The sequence below is a fragment of the Bubalus bubalis genome, chromosome 10 (assembly GCF_019923935.1).
Source record: "Bubalus bubalis isolate 160015118507 breed Murrah chromosome 10, NDDB_SH_1, whole genome shotgun sequence".
NCBI lineage: Eukaryota > Metazoa > Chordata > Mammalia > Artiodactyla > Bovidae > Bubalus > Bubalus bubalis.
The window spans coordinates 41,669,946-41,683,042 of record NC_059166.1 but is presented as its reverse complement, the minus strand read 5'-3'; the positions used below and the strand labels follow the sequence as shown (position 1 = coordinate 41,683,042).

At 38.8% G+C, this 13,097-nt stretch overlaps 1 protein-coding gene across 3 annotated transcripts; it reads right to left on the bottom strand.

The window, feature by feature from the left end:
* Positions 1–1,604: 1,604 nt before the first annotated feature.
* On the bottom strand, positions 1,605–12,901 carry SMIM8 (small integral membrane protein 8). Of its 3 annotated transcripts, none has more exons than XM_006041739.4 (3): positions 12,771–12,901; positions 3,718–3,875; positions 1,605–2,072 (listed from the first exon to the last, which is right to left on the bottom strand). In XM_006041739.4, exons 2-3 carry the CDS (start codon positions 3,850–3,852, stop codon positions 1,914–1,916), a joined length of 294 nt encoding a protein of 97 aa, XP_006041801.1. In that variant the 5' UTR covers positions 3,853–3,875; positions 12,771–12,901; the 3' UTR covers positions 1,605–1,913. The 3 variants fall into 3 exon arrangements, with proteins under 3 accessions (XP_006041801.1, XP_025150363.1, XP_025150364.1); XM_025294578.3 differs by having other exon boundaries at positions 12,660–12,790; XM_025294579.2 differs by lacking the exon at positions 12,771–12,901 and adding an exon at positions 5,478–5,499.
* Positions 12,902–13,097: the final 196 nt, after the last annotated feature.

The following is a 13,097-nucleotide window of genomic DNA, read 5'->3' as shown; positions in this document are numbered from 1 at the left end:
CATTTTCCTTTAGAGAAGGACTGAAAACATCCACAGCCAAGCAGTCTTTGACACTGCACATAGAAGACCGTGCTACAGAACTTGTAACAGACCTATGAACAGTAGCACAGTTAGGTTGAAAGTGAAATTGAAAACGCTCAGTCCTGTCCCAACTCTTTGCAACACCATGGACTGTACCCTACCAGGCTCCTCTGTACATGGAATTTTCCAGGCAAGAATACTGGAGTGGGTTGCCATTTTCTTCTCCAGGGGATCTTCCTGACCCACGGATCAAACCTGGGTCTCCCACTGTAGGCAGACACTTTTACCGTCTAAGCCACCAGGGAAGTCAGGTTGTTTCTAAAATTCAATGGAATTCTTCCCTTGCACTATTTTTCGCAGCTGTGCACCTTGTGGAATCTACTGCTACCCTGGTTCACTCACACACAGTCACGTGGTTTAAGGCTGCCCTCTGCCCAGTTCCTGCAGCCCTTCTTTGCTGCAATAACCTCTTGATAGCTTACTAATACTTCCCCCACCAAAGAGTAACTTCTTTTGTTGAATATTAGAAGAACTCTAATGATGATGACGTGGCATTAAATGCATAAGTTGAAAACAGAAGAACTCTAGTTCTTTACCAACCAACAGCAAAAGATAATACTTTAAATTAAAAGGCATTGTATACCACCTAAGTGTATTTAAACTGTATGAAGTGTACTATATAGAGAGACCTCACAAAGAAATATTTAAGGGTCAGTAATAAAGATTTAATTTAGTTGCATGCAGATAACTCAATTAGCTAAGCTCTTTAATATCTACAAATCAGACATAATTACTTTTTCATGTATCTTACAAAACTACCATAAAGCACTGGAAATTAAATCTTACATTATGATGATAAACTCTGCCTGTGCAATTATTTTACTTGTTAATAATATATGAAACAAAATTTCAGAGACAAGATTTATTTACTAAGATGCAATTCCAATGATTTGGAGAATGTGGTAAATATCTAGAAATAAAACACATCTAGAACCCTCATCAGAAAAGTATAAGGTAAACCCCATATATTTACGGTTACTTTAAATCTAGAGCTTCTTATCTACTGAGCAGTTCTAGTTTTCAAGTAACTATAAGAACATTTGGTCTTACATTTATAGTATCATTGTAACATTAAATTACAATGATAACAATGAAATGAAATAACAATGAAATACAAATAACAATGAAATAACAAATTACAATGAAAACAAAATAGATAACATTTAGTTGTCAAATAAAAACATCATACTCAGTATAACATATTGTCTGGTTATTTTTTTTAAACAACTCCAATTACTCTGGGTTATTCTTTCATTTAATCTTTATTTTAGTAATTGAGTGGGAGTATCTTTTCAACTAAAATAAAAATCTGGACCAAAATTAGCTGAAATGGAAAACTGAAATATACGACCCATCTGTAATTCTGTAAAAACTGTTTTTAACTGCAGGCTTTACAATAATTTATAATCATTTTCTTCTTCACCAGAGAGAAAAAGAACACTGCCTTTGCAAAAAGCAAAACTAAACCTTCACAACAGCTGTAAATGCACATTCCCCTTAAAATATTAACAATACCAGGCAAATTTAAGAGCAGCAGTACTTTTATTGGACAGAACTTTATAATTTACAAAAATGACTTCCATTCTCATGGCACTTTTTAAAAGAGGATTTAATAAAATTAAAATACTGAACAGCTCTTTCTGTGGAAAAAAGAACACGATAATGCCTGCCATTTTGAAAGGACAACATTCACTCTAGGGGCCTGGCTGCAATCGGCATCCTTCTTCCTCAGCAGCATCTTCTGAACAACAAACAAGACACTGTGCGGTCCTAATCTTCAGCTGAAGATTTCAGAGCCCCCAGTAAACCTTCATCTGCAGCAACCAGCTCAATCAATCCCATTTAGATGTTTTCCTCCTCATATAACTGTGTCCCTCACTATCAATAGCTTCATAGAGGTCCTTCTTATTCTCCTGTGTCGCATGTAGGTAACCGATATAAGCCACGCAAAGTGAAAGGGTTATTAATCCGAAAGCCATTACAGGTTTGTTCTGTCAAAGAAAAAAAAAAAATCACGAGGTCTCAATAAGACCAATTTGAGGAGACTCAAATATCTCCTGCACTTTCCGCTCATCATGCCAAGGCTTTAGTACCATACCAGCATTCCTAGGGTAAAATTTCATTTCTAATATTTATCCATTTCTTTATTCAGTTAATTCAACTCCTGATAACTTAGATACTATGGAAGACTTTTCCTTCTTCCCTTCACAGCTGGGACATCTCTGACCTTCACCTTTAGGAAGGAAATTGGTCTGGTGCTCAGTTTTCAGTTACCTATGTTGTGAAGAAGTTGCTTAACTTTTTTGGGCCCAAGTTTCCCATCTGCAAACCTTAAATTTTTTATTTTTATTAAGAAGTGAGGAATGAAGTCTACATGCTTTTCTTGTCACCCAGGATCATGAAAAACTGGCAGAATGCCTTTCATGTTATATACCAGGTACAGCAAAACAGACACACCCTTATCTGGGAACTTAGTCTATTACCTCAAGAAACACAGTCATAGAACAGATATGCTGTTATAATAACTCTGATTTGCTGTGTAAAATCCAAGAGGCAAAGGGATGCTACTTTGATTTTTTTTTTTTTTGTCACACCACAGAATTTTGGGGATTTTGGTTCCCCAGCCAGGGATTGAATGTGGGCCCTTGGCAGTGACAGGGCAGAGTCCTAACTACTGGATAGCTAGGGAATTTCTGAATTTTTTTAAAAAAAGCTTTTCGATTCTGTATTTTCTGCTTCTGTTTCACTACTATTCTTAATCATCAAAAAAATCAAGGTCAAACTTTTTCAGTGGGATGGACATCTGAGAAAGGCCACTCACTCAGAGCAGCTTACTTTTGCAGTTCTTGAACTGTACTTGGCAAGTAAAAAAACACATTAGCTCAAAGTTTTTAAAACATTCTGCCTTGATTTAATGATTTGATTGCTAAATTGACCTATTTAACTTTCAAACAGTTTATACTGGTAACTATGTTATTAAAATTCTAATCAAATTCAAACATTTAATTAAATTTTATGACTTGATTTGCATTTTTCAAAAAATAAAACTTAACAAATCAAATGTATTCAGTAACTTGCTACAAAAATATTATTAGCTAACTCCCTAACAGTGTATAAATGCATGTTTTCATATTTTTCAATATATGTTTGCAAAATCTCCTAGGTTAAAATATTATTAATAAGCCTGGAATTGTAGACTGATCAGATTTTCATTCTGTTTTCTTTGTTTCAATGGAAGGTCTTATTTACTTAATAATACCCAATCAAAAAGTTTCCTTAAAATCAATGCAGCTATTAAAATAAAATTTTAAACAGGAATTTGATCAGTTGATTAAAATTCAACTATTTACCATTTAAATTCTCAAACACCCTCAAAATAATTAGTTTTATATGTATATTTAGTGAAACAGCATTTAAGATTTTCCTTCCATCTACTTCTTATCCACAGAGAGGTCTTACTGCTGCTGCTGCTGCTAAGTCGCTTCAGTTGTGTCCAACTCTGTGCGACCCCATAGACGGCACTAGTTAACATCAAATATCCGTGATAAAATCAAATGTGACAGGAAAATTAGAACTTTCTATTTCTGAAAGCCTAGGTAAATTGAACATAAAGTCTTATCCCAGATGATTTCTTACAGGTTTAATGAAGAGCTCTGGATTCACAGCTCGAAATAAGGTTGTGGTGCGGACCCCTCTGAGCCCTACGTTTCCCAGGTCTTTCTCCTTGGGCAGCTCCTTTTTAAAGGCTGGAGGCTCAGGTGCTGAAGACATCTTGACTAACGATGATTTAATACCTAAAAATAAAATCAGAGACTTTTTTTCCCTTCAAAGTTATGTTTTTCTGATAATGCTCTTTAAAAAATCATTCTATATTCAGTCTTTTTTCGAATTCCAGTCTAGATATATACCAAAAGTGATGGTCAATTCTTTTATTACTTTGTATAACACATACTTTGTAAATGGCCTTTAGGTTTTGTTTGGTAAAATGGTTCTTTTTCATCTCATGGAACTAGTGAGGTATGAGTCATGCTGTATCTTGCTATATGAAGGGGGTACTAAGGGTAGGAGTGGCCAGTGGGTTATCCACACCTTAATTTCCTTCCATTTTCACTGTTCCTCACCTTCCAACAGCCCTTTCAGGGCACCAACCTAAGAAGCATGAACATTCTTTTGCTCCATTCCTCCTACAGATTGACTCCTCTCCCACTTTCCCTTCCCACCCCTCTGCCTTCCCCCACTGGGTCACCCCAGCACCAGTACCATGCAGGAAGGGTGAGCAGCTGTTGTCCTTACTCCTCTATCGCCCACTCTCTGGCAACAAACACTATGCTACCTCCTTAATTGGAAATCATTTTTCTCTTAATTAGAATCTATCCTAATCCTTAATTGGAAATCATTTTTCTCTTAATTACTCAGAATCTACACTAATAGATCGAAGTATGTCTTTTGGCTTCTGGTTCTCCCTGCTAGAATGTCAACACTTCGTGAATATTTTTTTCTTCTACATACTACTGGGCAAAAGGTTATTCTTACCAATCCTGCCACCAAACGCTGGTGGGGTGGGTGGGGGGAAGCTTGGAAGGGAAAAGATAGGGAAAGAAGCTTTCCAAAGAATGGCTGAGATTCATGACAATATAATAAAATTCTCTGGGGGAAATGCTGAACCCTCAGTAAATGTTATAAAATGAGAGTCAAACACTCACATTTAAACATTTGTTGGGGCTTTGTTTATTCAAGTATTAAGTTTTCCATTTTACAGTCTTTATAAAAGCAATATTTCTGCAACCTTATTACTTATGGAGAAACTTAGGAGTCCAGTTTTTTCAAAAGTGAAAAAGATTAGTCAATGAGAAAACTCAACACATGTGATCCAAACACAGGAGTGTGTTGGGCAGAGCAGGTGTCCATCAGCAAGAGGATCTTGCTTTTCACTCTTATCTTCCTCTTGCCAACCATTCTCAGTTATTCATCAAATAAACCTCATGTTCTCTAGACATGTATACTGGCTTCATCATCACTGGGGAGCAAATGAACATTTCTGAAGCCCTGGGAGTTAACTGACTTGCCAATGACAAGTGGTCTCATCTCTTCCGACCATGATGCATTACAGCAGAAAAGAATGATCATTAACCTCTATTTACCTCTTCTTTGAAGTCCACTTTGGACATGAATTATGAGGTAACAACTCATAAAACACTTGGTTCAACAGCATTTAACACATCATTCAAGCAGTAACTAGCAATTTTTTAAAAATTTCAACAGCATTCAAGTTACTAATTTTCTCTATTGGAACAGTGATTTTTTTTCCACTACAGACAACTTCTGAAACAATTCCATAATATGCCTGAAATCTGTTCAGCCAGCACATGCTTCCAACACATCATGCCCAAGGTTACCAAAAAACTCCAATGTTTTCTGCTGAACCAGGGGTCCACTCACATGCACATTTCTTAGGTGAATTTCTTGAAACTGTAAACTGAAGAAAAATGCACAAACTTAAAGTTGCAAGATAAGTTTTATTTGGGGATCTTACTGAGGTCTATCGCCTGGGAGACAGCATCTCTGCTATATATATAAATATTGTATTTGCACAAGATTCTCTCTTTACTTAGCTGAACCTACACTTACTTTGTGATGAAACAAATAAATAAGCAATCAAGGTAGTATTTATTTGTAAACTGTAGACACCAACATTCCATTTACGTTAAACTGTTCATGTTAAACTCTTTGCCAGAAATGACAATTAAAGAATACATAGGCTGGAAACTACTGCAAATGTTTATTGAAAGGGACTTTTACAAATTAAAGGGCTTCCCTGGTAGCTCAGATAGTAAAGAATCCACCTGCAATGCAGGAGACCCCTTTTCAATTCCTGGGTCAGGAAGATCCGCTGGAGAAGGCATAGGCTACCCACTCCAGTATTCTGGCCTGGAGAATTCCATGGACTGTACAGTCCATGGGGTCACAAAGGGTCGGACATGACTGAGTGACTTTTACAAATTAAAGAATTACCTACCACACTATATTTTAAAAGATTTAACATACCACAATTTTCATTGTTCGTGATATTTTTAGGAACATATGAGAGTATTGTGCTTAGTTGCTCAGTCACGTCTGACTCTTTGTAACCTCATGGACTGTAGTCTGCCAGGCTCCTCTGTCCATGGAGAGTCTCCAGGGAAGAATACTGGAATGGGTTGCCATATTCTCCTCCAGGGGATCTTCCAAACCCAGGTCTCTCATGTTACAAGCAGATTCTTTACTGTCTGAGCCACCAGGGAAGTCCAAGAATACTGGAGTGGGGAGCCTATCCTTTCTCCAGGGGATCTTCCTGACCCAGGAATCAAACCAGGGTCTCCGGCATTGTAGCTGGATTTTTTACCAGTTGAGCTACCAGGGAAGCCCAATGAAAGTACTACTTTCTATCATATAGCACTCTTTTACTAGGCCTGGGATAAGACTGCCCAGTTCTGTTGCCGCTTCTCTTTGTATGTGCCACAGTCACTGCAGATGCTCCAACAGTTCTCCCCAAAGTTCATGAACTTGTTTATACCACTCACGGAACTAACAAAAAATTTAACAACCTTCTATTCTTCCCTGGAGAATCTCCATGGATGAGGGAGCCTGGTGGGCTACAGCCCATGGGGTCACAGAGTTGGAAATGACTGAGTGAGGAAGCGGGCATGCGCGCAACCACACACACACACACACCCCCCTTACATTTATGAAAATAATGATACCAATATTAGTTAAATATAAAACTATTTATTTATTATTCTTAGGACTGGTCAGTGCATTTATATTACAGTATGGCAAAATACTCCCTAAATATGACAAATCTTTGATTTGGAAATTATTTTAGAATCTTATACTTTAGAACTACTGACTTTAATTCATGTATGAATGTGGAGCTGGACCATAATGAAAACTGAGTGCTGAAGAATTGATGCTTTGGAACTGTGGTGTCAGAGAAGACTCTTGAGAGTCCCTTGGACTGCAAAGATATCAAACCAGACAATCCTAAAGGAAATCAGTCCTGAATATTCATTGGAAGGACTGATGTTGAAGCTGAAGCTCCAATACTTTGGCCACCTGATGTGAAGAACTGACTCAATGGAAATGACCCTGATGCTGGGAGATTGAAGGCAGGAGGAAAAAGGAGATGACAGAGGATGAGATCGTTGGATGGCATCACCGAGTAGATGAATATGAGTTTGAGCAAGCTCCGGGAGATGGTGAACAGGGAAGCCTGGCGTGCTGCAGTCAATGGGGTCGCAAAGAGTCAGACACAACTAAGTGACTGAACTGAATGACTGACTGATACTTTAAATAAAGAGAGACAGATTACTGAGGCCAAAAAGGGATTTATTAGGTAAGAATTTGTAATAAGAACAGAACAAAATGAGACTTTTCATGTAAGAAAATGTTCTTTTCTATCTCCTCACATGCCTGGCCCACAGAACGGTAGGAATATGACTGTGAAGGACATGCAAGATGTGGTGGTTGGATAAGTACATAAAATGCAAAACCTTAGTTGTTTCTTCACAGGTGTATTAATCAGAGCTGATGTAAGTTCTAATTTTAAAAGCTACAGAACTAATCATGAATTCAAAGCACAGCAACAACCTATTCCAACACTGAGTGGACAGTACCTCAAAAACAGTTACCATCTGACACACATCCATTAGAGCTTCTAAGTCCCCCCATCACTTTCTCCCACTTCTTCTTACTCTTTTTTTTCCCCACTGCAAAGTGTGAGGTAAATCACATTTACTTATTCACATAAGATATTGATCCATCTCTAGATATACTTGCTTTCAAGATGAGTTTATTTTTAAGCAAGGACCTGCATTTATTGTGTTAAAAAGGGACTCTCTCTCTCTAGTGTGCACATGTGCGTGCATGCACACGCACACACACACACACACACACACACTAGCAGGGATGATAGGAACTTGACACTGCACTGCTGCTGGCCAATTTGGTGATTAATTTCTGCGCCAGTTGACCTCTAAAACACTCAGTAAGTTAGGTGTCCCAGGGGCCACCCCATGGCTGTGCAATCTGTCCAGCTGCCCTCTTCTTATTTCTTCTTCATTTTTTTCCATCACCCATTTCTTGTTCCCTTAAATAAGAAATTGTGTACATAACTTTTTTTAATAGAAGAGACATGCATTTTTCATACCTGCCTATAAAAAAAGATCTAAACTAAGCTGTATTTACTTCATACGTCTCTCCTGGACAAAAGACAAGTCTCTTCAACAACTGGTGCTGGGGAAACTGGACAGCCACATGTAAAAGAATGAAATTAGAAGATTCTCTAACACCATACACAAACACAAACTTAAAATGGATTATAGACCTAAGTTTAAGACTGGATACTATAAAACTCTTAGAGGAAAATACAGGCAGAACATTCTTTGACATAAGTCTCAGCAATATCTTTTTGGATCCCAAAGGATCCACCTACTACAGTGATGAAAATAAAAACAAAAATAAACAAATGGGATCTAATTAACTTAAAAGCTTTTGCACAGCAAAGGAAACCATAAACAAAATGAAAAGACAACCAAAGACGGGAAAAAATACTTACAAATCATGTGATCAAGGGATTAATTTCCAAACATACAAATAGCTCATGCAGCTCAATATCCAAAAAAAAAAAAAAAAAACAAAAAACAAACAACCCAAACAAAAAATGGGCAGAAGACCTAAAAAGACATTTCTGCAAAGAAGACATACAGAAGGCCAAAAACCACATGAAAAGGTGCTCAACACTGCTAACTATCAGAGTATCAAAATCACAGTGAGGTATCACCTAGCACTGTTCAGAATGTCCATCATTGAAAAATCTACAAATAATAAATGCTGGAGAGGATGTGGGGAAAAGGGAAACCTCCATCACTGTTTGTGAGAGTGTGAACTGGTGCAGCAGTATGGAGGCTTCTTTAAAAACTAAAAATAGAGCTACTATATGATCCAGCAATCCCACTCCTGCGCATATACCCAGAGAAAACCATAATTCAAAAAGATACATGCACCCCAGTGTTCACTGCGGCACTATTTACAATAGCCAAGCCATGTAAGCAACCTAAATGTCCATCAACAGATGAATGGATAAAGATGTGGTACATACATACAATGGAATATTACTTAGTCCTAAAAAATGAAAGAAGAAAAACTATGACAAACCTAGATACTGTATTAAAAAGCAGAGACCTTACTTTGCCGACAAAGGTCCGTAGAGTTAAAGCTATATAGATGTGAGAGTTGGACTAAAAAGAAGGTTGAATGCTGAAAAATTGATGCTTTTGAGCTGTGATGTTGGAGAAGACTTTTGAGAGTCCCTTGGACTGCAAGGAGATCCAACCAGTCCATCCTAAAGGAAATCAGTCCTGAATATTCATTGTAAGGACTGATGCTGAAGCTGAAGCTCCAATACTTTGGTCACCTGATGCGAAGAACTGATTCACTGGAAAAGACCCTCATGCTGGGAAAGACTGAAGGCAGGAGGAGAAGGGGACAACAGAGGATGAGATGGCTGGATGGCATCACTGACTCAATGGACATGAGTTTGAGCAAGCTCTGGGAGATGGTGAAGGACAGGGAAGCCTGGTGTGCTGCAGTCCATGGGGTAGCAAAGATTTGGACACAACTGAGCAACTGAACAACAAAAAAATGAAATAATGCCATTTGCAGCAAAATGGATAGACCTAGAGATCATACTAAGCAAAGTAAGTCAGAAAGAGAAAGACAAATACCATATGATATCACTTATACATGGAATCTAAACGATACAAACAAGCTTATTTATAAAACAGAAAAAGACTCACGGACATAGAAAACAAACTTATGGTTACAAAAAAGGGAATGATAGCATGGGATAAATTAGGAATCTGGGATTAACATACATGACTATATATAAAATAATCAACATGGATGTACTGTATAACACAGGGAGCTACACTCAGTGTTTTGTAATAAACTATAAGGGGAAAGAATCTGGAAAAAACGTATGTATAACTAAATCATACATTGTGCTGCACACCTGCAGCTAACACAGCATTGTAAAGAAACTATACTCCAATCTAAAAGCTTTTTTTAAAAAAAAGATCTAAACTAAACTGCATTTACTTCATACGTCCCTCCCAGCAAAAGGTTCCTTACCTTTTTCTCCTGCCCATTCTCTGGGGAAGGCAACATGTGATGAGAAAGGAAGCAGCAGCCTCTTTGTAGCAACGCCCTAAAGTATGAGTGAAAATCGTGCCCCCAGAACAAATACACTGTGCGAGACTGTACAAAGATGATCTTAAGCAGCAGAAATTTTAAACCATTTTCTCTCCTTTATTAAAATTCCAGCTCTGTGGGATAATCCAGAATGTACTTGGCAGCTGATATTAAACAATTTGCTGGCACAAAACTGGCATGACATAAAAATTAGCCCAAGATATAAAGAATATGAGTTACTTTGGTGAGAAACTTAATCCTTAGTTATTCATTTTGAAATAAGCATCTGAACAGAAGATAAATGAAAAAAAAAAAAAGGTCAGAATCACAGAATACTGGTGAAAAGGAATACCAGCAATAAAGCCTTGCTTTTATTAAATAAAAGCCTTAGGGGAATTATAAAATGGATAAAATACTTTAAGGATATATAATGTACTTGTTATTTTCGTTTCACATATCACACTATTTCAGAATTTAAGAAAATAACTTGAAGTTTGGGGCAGGACACCTTAAAAATAATTTGATTTAGAATAAACAAGTTCAGGACAGAATCAGACAGCTTTCTGTCTTAAGGGAATGTACCATTGCTGCAAATTCCAATTTTGCTACCTATTAAGTGTATGTTTTTGAGTGACAACTTCTCTGAGCTTCAGTTTGCACTTTTATAAAAGGGATATTACCTACTGCATAGAATGACTTTGTAGATTAAATGAGGTAACATTTTTTAAAGGACATAACAGAAGTTCAACGAATAGTAGCTATTTTCATCTCCACCAATTAATTCAATCCCTTTTTCTAAACAAATCTAAACCAAAAGAGATTGATTGTCCAGCCAACCACTGGTCCACCACTTCACTCCTAAATCGCTAAGACTCAGCATTTCTAAGTCATTATACGATTGAAGAAATGTAACAAAATGTTTCAATTGGAGTATAATTGCTTTAGTGTTAGTTTCTGCTGCATAACCACAGTGAATCAACTATATGTATACATATATCCCCCCTCTCTTGAGCCTCTCACCCCACCCTTGTCCACCCCTCTAGTCTCATAGAGCACTGAACTGAGCTTCCTGTGCTATACAGCAGCGTCTGGCTATTTTGTCTCTCATTTGTCTCACCCTCCCCTTCCCAGCCCGCCTCACCATCCACAGTCTGTTCTCTACATCTGTCTCTCTATTCCTGTCCTGCAAATGGCTTCATCAGTACCATTTTCTGGATTCTATATACATGCATTAATATACAATATTGGTTTTTCTCTCTCTGATTTTCTCCACTCTGTATGACAGACTCCAGGTTCAACGACTTCTCTACAAATGACCCAATTTCGTTCATTTTTATGGCTGAGTAATTAATATTCCAACGAAGCATAAAATTATAATCACTTAATTTTTTTAAATTTATTTTTAATTGAAGGATAATTGCTTTACAATACTGTGTTGGTTCTGTCATACATCAACATGAATCAGATAGATACACATATGTCCCCTCCCTTTTGGGTTTTAAAGATGAACTCTGTATTTGTTGTTTTTATTGGTAAAAGTTATTCTTTTTTTAATCCCTTGAAATTTACCATACCTAGAGACAGATACTGACAAGGAATGTTATTTACAAAGGATGTTGCCAACAATCTGAGGGCTGTAAAGTATTATTTGGGTCCGCTGCCTTCCCCATACTGTGGGACCTACACTGCTGCTGCTGCTGCTGTTGCTTCAGTCGTGTCCGACTCTGTGCGACCCCATAGACAGCAGCCCACCAGGCTCCCCCGTCCCTGGGATTCTCCAGGCAAGAACACTGGAGTGGGTTGCCATTTCCTTCTCCAATGCATGAAAGTGGAAAGTGAAAGTGAAGTCACTCAGTCGTGTCCGACTCTTTGCGACCCCATGGACTGCATGCAGCCTACCAGGCTCCTCCGTCCATGGGCTTTTCCAAGCAAGAGTACTGGAGTGGGGTGCCATCGCCTTCTCCGGGACCTACACTACATCTTGCTATTAGTCAAAGACAGATGCCTTTGAGGCCTCCAGAAAAAGAAACTGCATTCAATTAAGTTCTAGACATTGTCTTGCAGGGGAGACACAGGACTGTAAACACACTTAAAAAGCAAAGAGGAAACTCACGTGAAAAAATTACAAAACCACTTTCCCCTAATTAGGAGTTTGGTGAGGTGGGATACCAAAAAAACTGTCCAGAATATGAGAAGGTTCTTTGGGTGGATGTGTCCACGTATGGGGCGGGACACGCGCCCCGTGGGGTCAGAAACCTCCAGATCCAGCTGTGGGAGTTCACCGAGTGCCGACGACTGTACCGGGAAAGAGGGGGCCTCGAGAGAACGCCCCCGAGTCCGAATCCACGCACCTGGGAGCGAGGTCCACAGGGCGGTAGGGCCCGCCAAGGACAGGATCAAGACCGCTGTGGAGCGGCCACCTCGTCCTCGACCCCGCCACGCCAACCCCTTCCGCCGCTCACCTGTCGCGGGGTCACCTCTGCCTGCCCGCCGCACTCCGTCTCGTCTCCTCCTGCGGGAGAGAGCGTCTCAGCGCACTCCGCAAACTCGGCGCTGCAGCGGCCCCTACGGCCTGGAGGCTGCGACGCAGGGGAGCGGGAGTTGTGGAGATGAGTCCTCCAGCCCAACGGAGGGATGAAGTTTGCAAGGGGCATTTTAGGTTTCTTCCCTTTTTTGCCTTATGTTTTCAGTCCCCTAGGTTCCAATAACTTTCCAGTTTCGCGTGTGTGTTTTGTATAAGTAAAAGAAGAAATCACTTAGAACTACGTTTATTTAATGGAAGGGGAAAG

Coding starts and splice junctions, on each gene's coding strand:
- SMIM8 (XM_006041739.4), bottom strand. CDS start 3,852: ATGTCTTCAGCACCTGAGCCTCCAGCCTTTAAAAAGGAGCTGCCCAAG. Junction 2,073..3,717: donor CAGAGCTCTTCATTAAACCT/GTAAGAAATCAT, acceptor TTTCTTTGACAG/AACAAACCTGTAATGGCTTT.